Source organism: Apium graveolens, chromosome 10 (assembly GCF_009905375.1).
Source record: "Apium graveolens cultivar Ventura chromosome 10, ASM990537v1, whole genome shotgun sequence".
In the NCBI taxonomy this organism is placed as follows: domain Eukaryota; kingdom Viridiplantae; phylum Streptophyta; class Magnoliopsida; order Apiales; family Apiaceae; genus Apium; species Apium graveolens.
The window spans coordinates 54,461,849-54,481,166 of record NC_133656.1 but is presented as its reverse complement, the minus strand read 5'-3'; the positions used below and the strand labels follow the sequence as shown (position 1 = coordinate 54,481,166).

The 19,318-nt window shown below is 35.9% G+C and overlaps 1 protein-coding gene across 1 annotated transcript in view; it reads left to right on the top strand.

Annotated features, from left to right (window-relative positions):
* LOC141689265 (1-deoxy-D-xylulose 5-phosphate reductoisomerase-like) overlaps positions 1-19,055 on the top strand; it is a 28,310-nt gene extending 9,255 nt beyond the window's left edge. Inside the window, exon 5 of the mRNA XM_074493515.1 lies at positions 18,911-19,055. Within this exon, the coding sequence (XP_074349616.1) occupies positions 18,911-18,929 (19 nt within the window). The 3' untranslated portion in view covers positions 18,930-19,055. The remainder of the gene's footprint in view (positions 1-18,910) is intronic.
* The last annotated feature ends 263 nt before the right edge of the window (positions 19,056-19,318 follow it).

Here is a 19,318-nt window from a genome sequence, read left to right as displayed (position 1 = left end):
GTTTTTCCTGTCAATTTTGCATCCTGCAAAATCTGCATCTGAGTAACCTATTAGCTTAAAGTCTGATTCTCTAGGATACCACAATCCCAGGTCAGCTGTACCCTTAAGGTACTTGAAAATTCTTTTCACATCTGTTAAGTAAGGTTCTCTTGGATCTGCTTAAAATCTTGCACAAAGACAGGTAGCATACATGATATCAGGTCTACTTGCAGTAAGATAGAGTAATGAGCCAATCATACCTCTGTAATCAGTAATATCTACTGATGTACCAGTATCCTTATCCAATTTTGTTGCAGTGGCCATAGGAGTAGATGCACTTGAACAATCTTGCATTCCAAATTTCTTCAACAAATTTCTGGTGTACTTAGATTGACAAATAAAAGTTCCTTCTTCATTCTGCTTGACTTGAAGGCCCAGAAAATAGCTGAGTTCTCCCATCATACTCATTTGATATCTTGATTGCATCAGCTTGGCAAACTTTTTACAAAGTCTGTCATTTGTAGAACCAAAAATGATATCATCAACTATATCTGCACCAAAAGTAAATTCTTTCCATGGTTGAGATAAAACAATGTTTTGTCAATAATCCCTCTGTTAAATCCACTTTCCAGAAGAAACTGAGCTAGTGTCTCATACCATGCTCTTGGAGCTTGCTTAAGGCCATAAAGTGTTTTGTCAAGTCTGTAGACATGATTAGGAAATTTTACATCTACAAAACCTGGAGGTTGTTCAACATATACTTCCTCTTCCAATTCTCCATTGAGAAAAGCACTTTTCACATCCATTTGAAAGACTGTGAACTTTTTGTGAGCAGCATAAGCCAAAAATATCCTTATGGCTTCCAATCTAGCAACTGGTGCAAATGTTTCATCATAATCAATTCCCTCATGTTGAGAATATCCTTTTGCAACCAGCCTTGCTTTATTCCTTGTAATTATGCAATCACTATCAGTTTTGTTTCTGAACACCCACTTTGTACCAACAACAGATCTGTTCTTTGGTCTTGGCACTAGGGTCCAGACTTTGTTTCTTTCAAATTCATTTAACTCTTCCTGCATTGCTTGCACCCAATCAACATCTTGAAGAGCTTCTTCCACTTTCTTTGGTTTAGCCTGAGAGAGAAAAGAGTGATAAAGACAATCATTTGATGTAGTTGTTCTAGTTCTGACACATGCATTAGGATTTCCAATAATTAAGTCAGGTGTATGTGCTTTAGTCAACTTCCTTGCAGATGGAATATTTTCTCTAGAACTGGATGCTCCCCCATGATCCATGCTGTCTTCATCAACATTTTCTGATGCTCCCCCTGAAATTATGCTCTCTGAGTTGGATCCTTCAGAATTTGAGTTTCCATAATTATCAGCACTTGGCCCATCAGAACTTGATGAATAAGAACTTGAAGAGCCTGTTGTAGGTTCTGATGCTTCTTGAGATGTGGTTGTATCTTCAGTATGCTCCCCCTGCACAGGTGCATCTTCCTTTGGCGTAGTCACCACAGTTTCAATAACATCAGAGTTTAATCCATCAGAGTTTGCAGTATCAGGATTTAGACTGTCAGGATTTAGACTGTCAGGATTTAGACTGTCAGGATGTATAGTATCAGAATTTTAAACTTCATTCTCAAATCTCAGCTGATCATGATCATTGAAATCTTCAAGTCCTGTAATCTTCTTATCATCAAAAGAGACATTGATAGATTCCATGACAACCCTTGTTCTTAAATTGTAGACTCTGAAGGCTTTTGTGGAAAGTGGATATCCAACAAAAATTCCTTCATCAGCTTTTAGATCAAATTTGGATAGTTGTTCAGGATGAGTCTTAAGAACAAAACACTTGCATCCAAATACATGAAAATACTTCAGATTTGGCTTCTTTTTCTTCACCATCTCATATGGTGTTTTTCCATGCTTGTTAATGAGTGTTGCATTCTGAGTAAAACAAGCACTCTGCACAGCTTCAGCCCAAAAGTAGGTTGGCAAATTTGCTTCATCAAGCATAGTTCGTGAAGCTTCAATAAGAGTTCTATTCTTTCTTTCAACAACTCCATTTTGTTGTGGAGTTCCAGGAGCAGAAAATTCCTGCTTTATTCCATGGTCTTTGCAGAACTCTTCCATGATCAAATTCTTGAACTCAGTGCCATTAACACTTCTTATGATCTTCACAGAATCTTTGACCAATTTATCCAGTTGCTTGACATGATCAATCAAAATAGATGCAGTTTCACTTTTTGTGTGCAAGAAATACACCCATATATATCTGGTGAACTCATCCACTATGACCATAACATATTTCTTCTTTACAATAGACATGACATTCACTGGACCAAATAGATCAACATGTAGTAGGTGATAAGGCTCAAGAATTGAAGATTCAGTCTTGCTCTTGAATGAAGATTTTCTTTGTTATGCCTTTTGACAGGAATCACAAAGGCCATCAGGAGCAAATACTGATTTTGGCAAACCTCTCAAAAGCTCTTTCTTGACTAGTTCATTTATATTGTTGAAGTTTAAATGAGAGAGTTTTTTGTGCCAATTCCAGCTTTCTTCAATTGATGCTCTACTTAACAGAAAGATTGCAGAACCATCAGTACTTGTTAAAAGCTTGGCTTCATAATTGTTACCATGCCTGTATCCTTTCAGAACAACTTTGCCTGTAGATTTGCTTACAACTACACAGTGTTCTTCAAAGAAATCCACTTGATAACCTCTGTCACAGATTTGACTAACACTCAGCAAATTGTGTTTTAAGTCCTAAGACTAGAGCTACTATTTCAATGATGACATTCCCCAGATTGATATTGCCATATCCCAAAGTTTTTCCCATGTTACCATATCCATAAGAAACACTTGGGCCAGCTTTCTCCAGAAAGTCTGATAGCAGGGCTTTATTTCCAGTCATATGTCCTGAACGTCCACTGTCCAGAACTAGGATGTTTTTCCTGTTGCCCTGCAATCACAAAGACCACTAATAATTAGTTTTAAGGACCCAGACTTTCTTGGATCCTTTGGCCTTATTAAGTTTGTTAACATTTGCAGCGGATTTAGCATCAGAGTTTATGCTAACATTTTTCTTATCAGCATTTACAGTATCAGACTTTGCATCAGAATTTACACTAGAAGGAACAATGCTAACTTTCTTTAAAGAAGGTTTTATTTGATAATAATCATAGTACAAACTATGATATTCCTTACAAGTATAAATGGAATGCCATAAACTACCACAATGAAAACAAGGATTTTGTGGCCTATATCTAACAGACTAACTCTTAACTCCTAACTTTGAAGGTAAGGAGTTTATGTTCTTATTTTTCCTGCAAAAGAAGCCAGATGGTTAGAATTTCCACAGTTATAACATTTCTTTCTAGGAGCATTAGGAACAGACTTATAATCATTACTTTTATTCACACCTTCCTTTCCATTCCTATTTTTCCTAGGTGGCTTTACCTTGTTTACATTCTTAACATCTTTCAGCTCATGCTTAAGCTGCTTCTTTGTCATTAAGCCTATGTTTACTTCAGTTGGCTTAACCTATTTTGGTTTGTTAAAAGTTAATTTTTCTTTAACTTCTGATTTATCAATATCAGACTTTACAGCTACAAACTTAACAGGATTTACCTTTGGCTTTTGTTTAACAACTATAGGCTCAATCTCTACAGTTCCCTTATCATTCTTATCATCTCATAACCTAAGCCCTCTTTCCAGTTTCCACTACTAAGAATATCCTGAGCTGCTTTACCAGAGTTAGTCCAAGTCCTGATAATCTCTCTTTTCTTTTCTAACTCAGTTTTTAGAGATTCATTCATTTTAAGTACTTCATCCCTAACATAGAAAGCATCATCTCTATCTTTCTGAGTTTGATGGAACATGACTAACTCTTTTTCTAAATAATCATTCCTCTTTTTATAAGCAAGATTTTCAGAAGTTAATCTTTCACATGTTAAAGTTTGATCTCTATAACTAATGAACATGGTTTTAAGATATCTTCTCAACTCATTAATATCATCAGTATGAAAGGCATAAGTAGTTTGAGGTACCTTTAACTCAGCAGCATCGGAACTGCTATCAGCACTTGCCATCCAGGCATAGTTCACCTTATTTTCAGAATCTGAAGTGTATGTCCAGCTTTTCTTCTTTGTGACAAGAGCCTTGCCTTTGTCACTCTTCACTTTCTTGCAATCAGGAGATATGTGGCCTTTCTCACCACAGTTGTAGCATTTGACATTTGTGTATTCTCCTCTGTCAGACTTTCCTCCTTTGCCTTCGGGTTAAATGGCGTTTTGGTCACTCAAGTGACCACTAACTTTCACTTGGGTCATCGAACTCAAAAAGCTGTTAGTCAACTGATCACACTCATAAAAAATTTCAATCAAGTCACTACCCATTAGTGTCGTTAAGTTTTGGACGGAAAGCTGAATCAACAAGTGACATGGCTTCCACGTCATGTGACTGTTGTACCCGCCAGACCATTTAAAACCCGTAAATTAAAACCCATAACCCATAATCTCTACTTCTCTTCTTCTTCAGTTTATTTTCTTGCAATTAGGGTTCTTCCTTTTACCTTCTTTCTACCATGTCCACTTCCAAAAGCTCCACAGCATCAACCCCATCCGTGAACAATTCATTTAACTCGTATAAAATCCATAAAAACAACGTCGGTGTCGATCATGGATATGATAATATTAAATGTAAGTATGATATTGTATCACCCCTTCAAGAAGCTTGGAAAGAAGGTACTCAAGATCCGGGTCAGAGGTTTTTTGGCTGCAAGAACTATAGGGATCCCTGCAAGAAGTGCAATTTTTTTTTGTGGGCTGATCCACCCTACACTGATAGAGCCCTAGAAGTTATACATGGATTGAAGGAAAAATTGAAGATGAAAGATGTCGAATTGGCTAAAATCAAGTAAGAGTTGAGTTTCTGTAACACCCCCAGATCCGGGGTCGGGGATCCGGGTTGTCACGAGTTCCATTTCCCTTATTAACACCCAATCTTAATAATTTCTCAACTACTCTGTACTGTGACCCCACAATAAACACACACACCACACGTTATAGTCTCAGAGATGAACATCCAAAAATAATCACAAGTCGTTTTATTCCACAATTATATGTCAATACACCTTAAAAAGGGTCTGAATAAATTTACATTTCATTGCCATTATTACAATTCATAAATATACATAAATCTTGTACATCAAAAGTTGAAGCCTAGTCTATTGGTAGTTCCCTACCTCAGCTACAGTGACTTCAATGCCTATAGGAAGCTGCGAAACGCTTCCTATCCGATCGCGAATTGGGAGTTTGGTCCTGTTCATCTTATCTATCTGATGTTGTGTGATGAAAGAAGAAAGCAAGGGTGAGCAGCAAGCCCACCAAAATAATATGTATAATGATTAATAGTATATGAGTCTACTCATAATACTCATGAAAATCTTGGTCAAAAGAAATGAACCAAGTTTGATATCTTAATGCGATGAAGTCGCAAAATATTCAGTATATATACATATATACTTTTCAAAGTAATGGAAGTCCTCTTCCATGCATAATATACACAAAGTCCCATTGTATAACTGTATAAAAATATCGTTGCAAGGTGATCTCATATATCTAACCTTGTCTCAACGTTTTTCTGAAAATCTTTGTCATTCATAAGACAATTATTAATTAGATATAAGTTTAAAAGATGAAGTTACCAAATACTTCACTACACTTATATCATTCCCAAATACTACTTGAACTACCACCGTTCAAGTTATAATCAATTTCAAAAGTTCATCCCACTGATGAGACCACAAGATAAGACTTGAATAGATTCAATCTTTGAAATATTATTGAATGAAATAAAGTTACGAGATACTTTATTTAGTCCCGATATATATATATCCACATATATATATCTCTTAAACATTTCATGGAACCTCTGTTATGCAAAGTATGAACAGAGTTTAAAACATCCAATTAATTTTGGAAAGGAAAAGAATTTTGGCATAAACCCGATATCTCGCTGATCAGGCAAAGATACCAATAAGTAACCTTTTCTACTGTAGATGGATGAATTCCTCACCGGTCATCACCCTGGCCGCATTAGGACCTCGCGCTCGACCGTACCCCGGCCCCTCACGCGTTGATGGACTGCCACCCAGCCACTTACACAATAATAGACCGTACCCCGGCCTGTCGCTTATGCCGACTCAATGAGATGGGCTTACTTCCCGAACGTTGGGCAAGTAATCAATTCATTTACCAAATCTGCAACCTCGTTGCGAATATAAAATACACCACAGAGCCGGATTCCCCAGGTTTTGAGCGAGTATTTAAATCCCCTTTAAAAAGGAAGATCTTAAATATAAAAATGAGTTTTGGGATCCGCTCTGACTTTTAAAAATCATTTTGAAGACTCGAAAACACTTTAAAGAGTGTGTGGAGTAAGGCTGATTTAATGAAGTAAATCAGTCCCCAGAATATTAGAAAATATCTGAATATTATTAATTAAATAATATTCCCATAAAGAATAGTCTTTATAAAAATAATTGAAGTAGAAGTATTAAAATTTATACTTGAAACGAGTATTAAATAACCAAAGATATACTTATATGAAAGTATTATCTTTATTTGAATAATCGAAAATAAGTTTGATTATTAACACCTTATTCTTTAATAAAATAAAGAATATATTTCAGCAAATAATCGGAGTCATAGATCCTCAAATGAATATTCAAATAATATTCAATAAATAAAATAAGCCGAGTCATAATACCTCGAATGAATATTATAAATAATATTCATTAAATAAAATAAAGGAGTCATACATCCTCAAATGAATATTCAATAAATAATATAAAAGGAGTCATAAGTCCTCGAATAATGTTCGAAATAATATTCAATAATAAAATAAAGATAAAGTTATCGAATAAACCTTATTCGATTAATAGTTTGGAAAACTATAACCATATATATATATATAAATATATATATATATATATATCCATATCCATATATATATGAAATCTACTCGGGATCCTCGACTCCCGGTTTTAGAAAATATTTTCACCTTTGGGTCCCTATACTAAGGGTATATGCAAGTTACCGCTATCCTCTAGCATAGGTATTATCAACTGAACCAACAGATATATATTTCAAGAATATGAAACAGGCATGCATATATACCATATCACATGCTACAATATATCGCAAGAATTTGCTAATAACAATCATGCATCTATCGCAAGATAATGCATATACACGTGTATTCATCACAACAACAGTATAACGGATAGAATACTTTCCTGAGCGACTGGGGGTTACGAATGGCTCGGGACGAGTCTGGTAACCTATAAGCAACAAGTAAGTTGGAATTAAACCAAAGTCACTTGTAAATCTATGCTTTAACTAACTTAGACTCTAATGCTAGTTTTGCGCTCACCGATTTGCTTAAGTCACTCGGGTACCCTCGGCTCCACCATTTTTAATAATTTAACCTTTACGAGTTTTAAAACGATTCTTTCGCGAATGTCTTACCAACTGCCTAACACACTTACCATAAATGTTTCACACATTAATTAACCCTTTTTGGTCTTTAACCTACATTCCAAAGTAAGGCGAGGGAAAAAGTTTCGTTCGCGAAACGCCGTTACTTGAAACGGTCGTTTCTCCTAAACCGTAAATCGGAATCGAACGAACTACATATCAAAACGAAGCTCGTAACATGAACTATCTAAACATGACAATGGTCAAAACATAGCAGTGAGTTCAAGGGTTATGATGTTAAGAACAAAAACAGTCTACGGTAAATCGGACATTACGACGGCTATGTTTACGCGATTTCCCAAATTTAAACCAACTCAAAACAACCACAATCCAACCCCAATTCATAACCCAATCCAAACTCCATCCAAAATACATTACAACAGCCCCAAACCAACTCATTATAATCCATTTACTTACTCCTAAAACTTGAATTTAAACTATACTACATTCTTTAACCAAATCTTAAGATTTCAACAAATCAATCACCACCATTCCAACCCAAACTCTTAAACAAACAAGTTTCATGCTTCACATATACTATACTACTCATAACCATTCCTAAATACTCAAAACTAAAGCTAGGGTTTGAAGTTTTATACCTTCTTGAAGCTTTTAATCAATGAAAGATCCTTGGAAAGCCCATGGAAGCCTTGATCTATGCTTAAGCTACCTTGTCCTTACAAATAAAATCAAGAATCAAAAATTTGTTCTTGAAAGTTACTATTCACCCTAAACTTTTAGGAATTGATTAACTAGGTAAACCTTGGATTCTTGGATCCAAACTTATAGCATAACTAAGTTATGAATTATGGAAGCTAAAGAAACAAACCTTATAATTTTTGAAGGTGTGTAGCTTGAGTTTTTAAAAACTCCTCCTTATTTTTCTTGAAAAGGCCGAGAGCAAGATGAAGAAGAAAGAGAGATTTTTGTGGTTTTGCTTTGATTTGATTTTTGGTTGGTTGTTTTTGTTTTGTTTTAGGTCAATTACCCATTTACCCTTGATTTTGTGTGGCTAATATTCCACCACATTTCCTTCCCTCTTATGTCATGCTTGCATCACTTTGTGATGCCATCACCCCTCCTTTGTCCTCTTTCTATTGGTTGGATGACATCATCCCCCACTAATCCCTTTGATTAGCTTCTAATTGTTTGCCTAATGACCGCTGATCTGTTATACGGTTCGCTTAACTTTCGTTCTCGTTTCTCGTTTGAAGGATCATACCCGGGATCTTATTACTTAGGTTCCCTTAACCTTTCTCAATACATTATATTCCTTTTTATGATCCTCTATTATAATCCTTTAATTTAAATCCTTTTTATCCTGTTACCTTATACTCAAATCTCTCCGTATCTTGTGGATTTCCGGGAAAAACTAAAGTGTTCGGATTTGGATTCTGACGATCTTTACATACACTTATATCCCATATAAAGTACTAATAAAATCTCAGAATATCCATATCAGAACCCCTACATAGTGTGGCATGAAAAGTTTTCTCATTCAGCAAAAACACTATTCATAAGGGTTTCAAAAATTTCTCAAAAATTGGGGTTATTACAGTCTCCCCTCCTTAAAAGGATTCCGTCCCGGAATCAGATAGAAAACAAATGGGGATACTTTCTTAGCATTACATTTTCTAACTCTCAAGTAAATTTTCCCACATTGTGGTTCTTCCATCAAACTCTGAATAGTTTGATAACCCTTCTCCAAAGCACTTGTTCCCTTTTCACTCGATAACCCTTCCTGGTTGCTCCATATAGGTTACGTCGGGTTACATGTCTATGCGCTCATATGCCCCTATTTATCTGGCATCCGAATTTCACTTCCTTAACATTGATACGTGAAACACGTTACTACCTGCTACATGTTCGGGGTTAGGGCTAGCTCATATGCTAACTTCCCAAACGTCTTAATATATCCAAGGGTCCAACAAATTGTAGACTTAGCTTTCCTTCCTTTCCGAACCTCATCAATCCTTTCCAAGGGATACGTATAACATTATAGGTCCCCTATTTCATACTCTTTATCCTTTCGTGTCAAATCAACATACTTATCATGTCCATCTTGGGCTACTACCAGCCGTCCTCTGATTAGATCTATCATACCCTTGGTCCTTTGGACTACTGCGGGTCCGAGCATCTTCCGCTCTACAACTTCATCCTAACATAAGGGAGATCGACATTGTCTTCCTTCAAGGATCTCATAAGGCGACATCTCGATAATGACATATGATCTATTGTCGTAAGATAACTCAATCCGAATTAAGTGATCATTCCAAATTCTTTCAAGTCTATTACACAGACTCTCATCATAGCTTCCAATCATTAGAGCTCTTGCTTCTCAATACCCATTCTTTTCCAGTTCGTAATCGCTATCACCTTCCGTTCCTAATATTATACTGGTTATACTTTTGCTCGTTAGCGTTCTATAACCTTTTAATAACCACGTCAACCTTAGTATCACGAATGTGTTCCCATTCCGCATACTACCACCACTTCATTACTCCTTTTTCAGTTGTTTCTATTTTCCAAAATTTGATCAATCAAATAGAAGTAAAGGAATTTATTGAGAGATCACTATGATCATGAACACTTGTTATATCGCATAGTTAGTACAGAAGGTGGCCAGCCTTTAGTACTTGACAAGCAATTAAACAATAGATGGTATCCTACTAGGCTTCTATCACACAGATAGATAGTCATTCGGCAATACCTCCCCTTTCTGGAAGGGTTGTTCTTCTCAGATTACATGAAATGAAAAGAAGAGAAAAGAACGAACTGAAGAGAATTGTATATTCATAAAAAATTTTATTGCCATAAAATATCTGGCTTGGAATCTACCTCTGAACTATAGAGGTTTGTCATAGAAGAACAAAACATATATGTATTTATATCAACATCAAGTATTATAGCATCGCATTTCACGTGCCTAAATATTTTCGCTATCCCGTCCATCATTCTATGGACCCATGCTCTTCCTCGAGCTTATACACAATTACCTTTGAAACTCCCTCGACATCGAAAATCGAATCCGGGATCTCATTCTAGACATCATCGTTACTTGAATTCTATGCTTGCACCGCAACCTTCCTCGTATAATAATACAACCCTCTATTGATAAGAAAGAATAATAATTCACTAGGTAGATACTCTACTTAATTAGTCTATCAATGATAACTTATACACTACCATGACCCGATTAGTGGTACTCAATCTTAACACCCATTCAATACAACTCTCACGGTTGTAAACAGCTCATTACTCGCAGAATCATTGCTACCTTACTATGGTCCACCACTGACCTACTGTACTCATTCATTTTCCATGAAGTCTTAATCGCTAACCATACGGAGTCCATACATCTCGTATCAAATCCTTCTAAGGAGGTAACATAATCACCATTCCTGATTCATGAAGAACACTCCTGATCCTGACATACATACATGACATGAAGCAGATAAAAGTGCAGAAGAGTTTCAATCAAAGCAACGATAGCAGGTTAATACTATTCTTAATCATACGCCCTAAATAGAAGAATTAACTCAAGGGTTCATCTAGTCCTTTTTGAAACATGGTCCTGGATTATCTCAAGATAGGACCTTCTAAGATAGATAGCCCGTTCATGGCGATTACATGAATTAAACCTTTACCAACTACTATTACGGTTGGGTATTGCACAGTCATCAGAAGGAATGACAATCTTCCTAACCATAATTCAACCTTCACATTTTTAACCATCATCACTATATTCTTTTGGCACACGCGCCTATAATTATCCTCTTACCTTTAAAGTGTCGGCCACCTCTTTGGCCTTTCCTGATAGTAAAATTTCCTTACAGTCAATGTCACATTAACCACCTCCAATAAATTTCTACCTTATTTCAATCACAGCTTATGTGAAGATGTTTTCCTTAACATCTGATAAGTAAAAAAAAAAAATCACCATTTTTCCATAAGTTGTTGCCTCAGTCTTTAGAGGTTAATCATTGTCATGACTGACTCTCAATCATAATTAGAACATCTTTTATCTTAAGTCCTAATTGCCCTGAATAATTTCGACCATTACTGGTTCGATCCATACTTTCTCGTGGTTTAACACGTGCCCCACTTGGCAACATTATAATTATGTCATATTTCCTTTATCAACATTCTTATTCTTGAGAATTTCGAATATTACCTTTTTCCTTATAAAACCTCTAAGGTTATCCTTCAATCGTTCCTCCTGTATTCCCTAGATACAGGGCATATCACAATACCATTTACTAATAGTAGAACCATTGTCTATATACTTCTGCAAAATTTCTCCACTGATTCTTAAAGGTTGTTGTTACCTTAACCCTTTCCCAATCATACTGTCAAAACTCATACCGTCCCTATTAAGGGTGAAATGCAAACCTTTATGCATTCCCCTAGGATTCATTTTAAGTTACCGATGTTCTATCCTTAATTCCACCTTTAAAAAGGTACAAGCATCCTTCCATGGATAAATAAAGTCATATATCCCTGATAAGGGTATCTTATTCAATCATTTCCACCTCGATAGTCTATACCGAATTTCACAATAGCATCCTTATTCAAATTGAGGTCAATCCATATGGCCTCCAAAAGATACAATGGTCATCCGCTTATCTTGCCTAATTTGGTAACGATAACAAGGATGTTCTGGAAGATATTGGTCGTGTTCAACGTGAACTTCTTCTTAATAATTCCTTATTTACTTTTGTTGTTTCTCAACAGTCACCTCAATGTTGGGATATCTCTCATATCTGGCGTCTCCCTTTCTGGGTATCAAGCCACCGATCTTACACTTCACATTCTTGAAGGTTACTTCCTTCATCCAATTTTCCTAATTTCTTACTTCCTTGTCTCCTCAGTCTATCCGCGTCTCATATTTAACCTTCGAACTATCTCAAGTTTTCCTCAAATCCTCCCAACTTACAGGGGATAAAATATATGTATCTCTTATTCCTTCAACCATCAATTTAACTCATGGTGAATCACCCTCATCCTGACGAAGGCATACTTTTCTATTTCTATTGCTACGAGTCTTTAGGGTTTCCTCATACCCAACTCCCTTATCATTCCTCAAACTTTGTTGCCTTTATATTCCTTTCCACTTCAGTTTCTTTTTTTTTTTATTTTCCTTTCTCTTATCATTATTTCATGGACCAACATAACATAAACATTGATTTCATACATCCCGTCATTCTGGATTCGTGTCCTCAGAACGAATCTTGATAACTTTTACAACTTTGATTCATAATTCATCATACTCGTCTGCCTTTGTTCTGTCTCTAAAGCTTTTACACTATCTCCATAACCTTGGAAAGTACTTTCCTAAAACAATTGACTGAACTTAAATCAGTTTATTCTAACCTCTGGCTCCGTGCCTTTCTTGGTCTTTCACCAGCGGGTGGTCTCTCTCTTAGGAGGGTAAGTGACAAAATAGTCTTTTGTGGTTCATCAATCATTTAGAATCTCAAATGATTCCTCTATTTCCTTTAGCCAGGCTCTTGCCTCGACTGGGTCAGCTTGTTCCTTGGAACTCTGAGAGCTTAGCGACTTAGAGGTCCTGAAAGAATTTCACACCACATTGTTTCCTCAAGGTGGTGGTTGGGGATAATAGTCTAAGTTCTGTCTAGACAGGTCCATGAATTGCCGTATAGGAGTACCGTCTCGGGTCTCCTTTCCTTACTCGACTTTCTGTTTCCTTAGTATGAAATGTTTCATCCTACTCCCCATAATTGGGGTCATCTTTTAATTTAAAATCCTCATTTTCCACTTCATCATGTTATGCGTTCCTTTTTGTCTTGGTGACAACCTCCCTGACTATCACGTTCAGGGTTTGCTCTAACTCTTATTCCTCAAACTAGCTTTCATCTAAGATTTCATCTTTAAGCTCTTAAACATTTGGAACCCAAATTCTATGGGAATACCTCATTATTCCCTTATCATCTCTCTCGGTATTAATCTCATATCTATTTGTTGGCTCTCTGCCTTCATTCATCACTTTTACTGGCACAATATGTTCTTTTCCAATAATTCGGGCTGTATTGCTATCTCAAACAGCTTTTCGGTACCGGCTCCGGTTACCTTCACTACTATTTCCATTTTCTCAAAATCTCTTATAAACTCTCCAAAAGACATTATCATCTTAGTCTCTCCTTTTTACTAAGGGCATCAGCCACCATATTGGCTTTCCCCGAATGATAAAGAATCTCCCAATCATAATTCTTGATTAGCTCTAACCGCCTCCTCTGGCGTATGTTGAGCTCTTTCTACGTAAGAATGTACTAGAGCACTTATGGCTTAGGTAATTCTTGCACTTCTCTCCATACAAGTAGTGCCTCCAATCCTTAGGGTAAAACTATTGCCACGAGCCTAAGCTCATGAGCGGGGATATCGAATTTCATATTACCTTAATTGTCTTGACATGTACGCGATTACCTTACCGTGCTGCATAAGCACGCACCCTAAGCCCTTGTGCGAAGCGTCACTACACTTCACAAAATCTCCTTTTCCATCCGGCAATGCCAGCATAGGGGCCATCACCAACCTCTGCTTCAGTTCTTGAAAGCTGTTCTCGCATTTCTCTGTCCATTCGAACTTCTCAGTCTTACGAGTAAGCCGCGTTAAAGGGGTTACTATCTTTACAAACTTGAACGAACCTCCGGTAGTGACCGGCCAATCCTACCTCTGGGAGTTGCCCTAACCATGGTCATCAATTCATCAGTGGTCCTTTATCCAATCTTGCCAGGATCCTCCTTGGGATCCTCCTCAACAACTATCCCTTCTAGGACAACCTCCTCAACCGCTACCTCCTCAATATCAACATCATCCGGTCCTGCGTTAGGACGCTCTATTGGATCCATAATTTGATCTCCAATGAGTAATAAAACATCATCGCGATGTTGCTCCTCAACCTCAGGGTTCGGAGTCCCGCTACCATATACGATAACGAACTACGCTCCTATCACGATATTTATAAGGGTTCCCATAAGGGTTTTAACTGTCAGTACTATGTTAGGTAGTCCGACTATGAACTTGGCAAGAGTTCTTATTATCTTAGTGAACTTATTATCTTAACGTCCCATCATCTCTGAGGTTTATAACGCTTAGCTCTGATACCATTTCTGTAACACCCCCAGATCCGGGGTCGGGGATCCGGGTTGTCACGAGTTCCATTTCCCTTATTAACACCCAATCTTAATAATTTCTCAACTACTCTGTACTGTGACCCCACAATAAACACACACACCACACGTTATAGTCTCAGAGATGAACATCCAAAAATAATCACAAGTCGTTTTATTCCACAATTATATGTCAATACACCTTAAAAAGGGTCTGAATAAATTTACATTTCATTTCCATTATTATAATTCATAAATATACATAAATCTTGTACATCAAAAATTGAAGCCTAGTCTATTGGTAGTTCCCTACCTCAGCTACAGTGACTTCAATGCCTATAGGAAGCTGCGAAACGCTTCCTATCCGATCGCGAATTGGGAGTTTGGTCCTGTTCATCTTATCTATCTGATGTTGTGTGATGAAAGAAGAAAGCAAGGGTGAGCAGCAAGCCCACCAAAATAATATGTATAATGATTAATAGTATATGAGTCTACTCATAATACTCATGAAAATCTTGGTCAAAAGAAATGAACCAAGTTTGATATCTTAATGCGATGAAGTCGCAAAATATTCAGTATATATACATATATACTTTTCAAAGTAATGGAAGTCCTCTTCCATGCATAATATACACAAAGTCCCATTGTATAACTGTATAAAAATATCGTTGCAAGGTGATCTCATATATCTAACCTTGTCTCAACGTTTTTCTGAAAATCTTTGTCATTCATAAGACAATTATTAATTAGATATAAGTTTAAAAGATGAAGTTACCAAATACTTCACTACACTTATATCATTCCCAAATACTACTTGAACTACCACCGTTCAAGTTATAATCAATTTCAAAAGTTCATCCCACTGATGAGACCACAAGATAAGACTTGAATAGATTCAATCTTTGAAATATTATTGAATGAAATAAAGTTACGAGATACTTTATTTAGTCCCGATATATATATATCCACATATATATATCTCTTAAACATTTCATGGAACCTCTGTTATGCAAAGTATGAACAGAGTTTAAAACATCCAATTAATTTTGGAAAGGAAAAGAATTTTGGCATAAACCCGATATCTCGCTGATCAGGCAAAGATACCAATAAGTAACCTTTTCTACTGTAGATGGATGAATTCCTCACCGGTCATCACCCTGGCCGCATTAGGACCTCGCGCTCGACCGTACCCCGGCCCCTCACGCGTTGATGGACTGCCACCCAGCCACTTACACAATAATAGACCGTACCCCGGCCTGTCGCTTATGCCGACTCAATGAGATGGGCTTACTTCCCGAACGTTGGGCAAGTAATCAATTCATTTACCAAATCTGCAACCTCGTTGCGAATATAAAATACACCACAGAGCCGGATTCCCCAGGTTTTGAGCGAGTATTTAAATCCCCTTTAAAAAGGAAGATCTTAAATATAAAAATGAGTTTTGGGATCCGCTCTGACTTTTAAAAATCATTTTGAAGACTCGAAAACACTTTAAAGAGTGTGTGGAGTAAGGCTGATTTAATGAAGTAAATCAGTCCCCAGAATATTAGAAAATATCTGAATATTATTAATTAAATAATATTCCCATAAAGAATAGTCTTTATAAAAATAATTGAAGTAGAAGTATTAAAATTTATACTTGAAACGAGTATTAAATAACCAAAGATATACTTATATGAAAGTATTATCTTTATTTGAATAATCGAAAATAAGTTTGATTATTAACACCTTATTCTTTAATAAAATAAAGAATATATTTCAGCAAATAATCGGAGTCATAGATCCTCAAATGAATATTCAAATAATATTCAATAAATAAAATAAGCTGAGTCATAATACCTCGAATGAATATTATAAATAATATTCATTAAATAAAATAAAGGAGTCATATATCCTCAAATGAATATTCAATAAATAATATAAAAGGAGTCATAAGTCCTCGAATAATGTTCGAAATAATATTCAATAATAAAATAAAGATAAAGTTATCGAATAAACCTTATTCGATTAATAGTTTGGAAAACTATAACCATATATATATATATATATATATATATATATATATATATATATATATATATATATATATATATATATATATATCCATATCCATATATATATGAAATCTACTCGGGATCCTCGACTCCCGGTTTTAGAAAATATTTTCACCTTTGGGTCCCTATACTAAGGGTATATGCAAGTTACCGCTATCCTCTAGCATAAGTATTATCAACTGAACCAACAGATATATATTTCAAGAATATGAAACAGGCATGCATATATACCATATCACATGCTACAATATATCGCAAGAATTTGCTAATAACAATCATGCATCTATCGCAAGATAATGCATATACACGTGTATTCATCACAACAACAGTATAACGGATAGAATACTTGCCTGAGCGACTGGGGGTTACGAATGGCTCGGGACGAGTCTGGTAACCTATAAGCAACAAGTAAGTTGGAATTAAACCAAAGTCACTTGTAAATCTATGCTTTAACTAACTTAGACTCTAATGCTAGTTTTGCGCTCACCGATTTGCTTAAGTCACTCGGGTACCCTCGGCTCCACCATTTTTAATAATTTAACCTTTACGAGTTTTAAAACGATTCTTTCGCGAATGTCTTACCAACTGCCTAACACACTTACCATAAATGTTTCACACATTAATTAACCCTTTTTGGTCTTTAACCTACATTCCAAAGTAAGGCGAGGGAAAAAGTTTCGTTCGCGAAACGCCGTTACTTGAAACGGTCGTTTCTCCTAAACCGTAAATCGGAATCGAACGAACTACATATCAAAACGAAGCTCGTAACATGAACTATCTAAACATGAAAATGGTCAAAACCTAGCAGTGAGTTCAAGGGTTCTGATGTTAAGAACAAAAACAGTCTACGGTAAATCGGACATTACGACGGCTATGTTTACGCGATTTCCCAAATTTAAACCAACTCAAAACAACCACAATCCAACCCCAATTCATAACCCAATCCAAACTCCATCCAAAATACATTACAACAGCCCCAAACCAACTCATTATAATCCATTTACTTACTCCTAAAACTTGAATTTAAACTATACTACATTCTTTAACCAAATCTTAAGATTTCAACAAATCAATCACCACCATTCCAACCCAAACTCTTAAACAAACAAGTTTCATGCTTCACATATACTATACTACTCATAACCATTCCTAAATACTCAAAACTAAAGCTAGGGTTTGAAGTTTTATACCTTCTTGAAGCTTTTAATCAATGAAAGATCCTTGGAAAGCCCATGGAAGCCTTGATCTATGCTTAAGCTACCTTGTCCTTACAAATAAAATCAAGAATCAAAAATTTGTTCTTGAAAGTTACTATTCACCCTAAACTTTTAGGAATTGATTAACTAGGTAAACCTTGGATTCTTGGATCCAAACTTATAGCATAACTAAGTTATGAATTATGGAAGCTAAAGAAACAAACCTTATAATTTTTGAAGGTGTGTAGCTTGAGTTTTTAAAAACTCCTCCTTATTTTTCTTGAAAAGGCCGAGAGCAAGATGAAGAAGAAAGAGAGATTTTTGTGGTTTTGCTTTGATTTGATTTTTGGTTGGTTGTTTTTGTTTTGTTTTAGGTCAATTACCCATTTACCCTTGATTTTGTGTGGCTAATATTCCACCACATTTCCTTCCCTCTTATGTCATGCTTGCATCACTTTGTGATGCCATCACCCCTCCTTTGTCCTCTTTCTATTGGTTGGATGACATCATCCCCCACTAATCCCTTTGATTAGCTTCTAATTATTTGCCTAATGACCGCTGATCTGTTATACGGTTCGCTTAACTTTCGTTCTCGTTTCTCGTTTGAAGGATCATACCCGGGATCTTATTACTTAGGTTCCCTTAACCTTTCTCAATACATTATATTCCTTTTTATGATCCTCTATTATAATCCTTTAATTTAAATCCTTTTTATCCTGTTACCTTATACTCAAATCTCTCCGTATCTTGTGGATTTCCGGGAAAAACTAAAGTGTTCGGATTTGGATTCTGACGATCTTTACATACACTTATATCCCATATAAAGTACTAATAAAATCTCAGAATATCCATATCAGAACCCCTACATAGTGTGGCATGAAAAGTTTTCTCATTCAGCAAAAACACTATTCATAAGGGTTTCAAAAATTTCTCAAAAATTGGGGTTATTACAGTTTCGTAGAAAGGAAAATGTTAGTAATTGATGAAGAGCGTATGACAATGCAGAAAAAGATGGACGACGTAACAGAAATGGTGAAGGAAAAAGCTCATTTCAGAACGAAGAAGATGCTATGTTTTGTTATCTTAGTTTGTTTTGTGGTTATGTTCTTTAAGTAATGTTAATGATGTAATGTTTATGTAAGAATTAGTTGAATGTAATGTTATGGGTGTTATTGTTAATGTTTTTATGAATGAAATGTTTATGTTTATGTGATAGTATAATATTGAGATGTTCGAAATAAACACAGTGCCAAAGTTATATATTAAGACCACAAGATCAATTCATAGTGCGTACATAGAGTTATACTACAGAAATAGTAGTTCAATGTCACAAAAGAACTCAAATGACATGAGTTTATAGTTAAATGCACTATCTTAAAAATACTCAAATGGTTCTAACTTTGGCATACATAA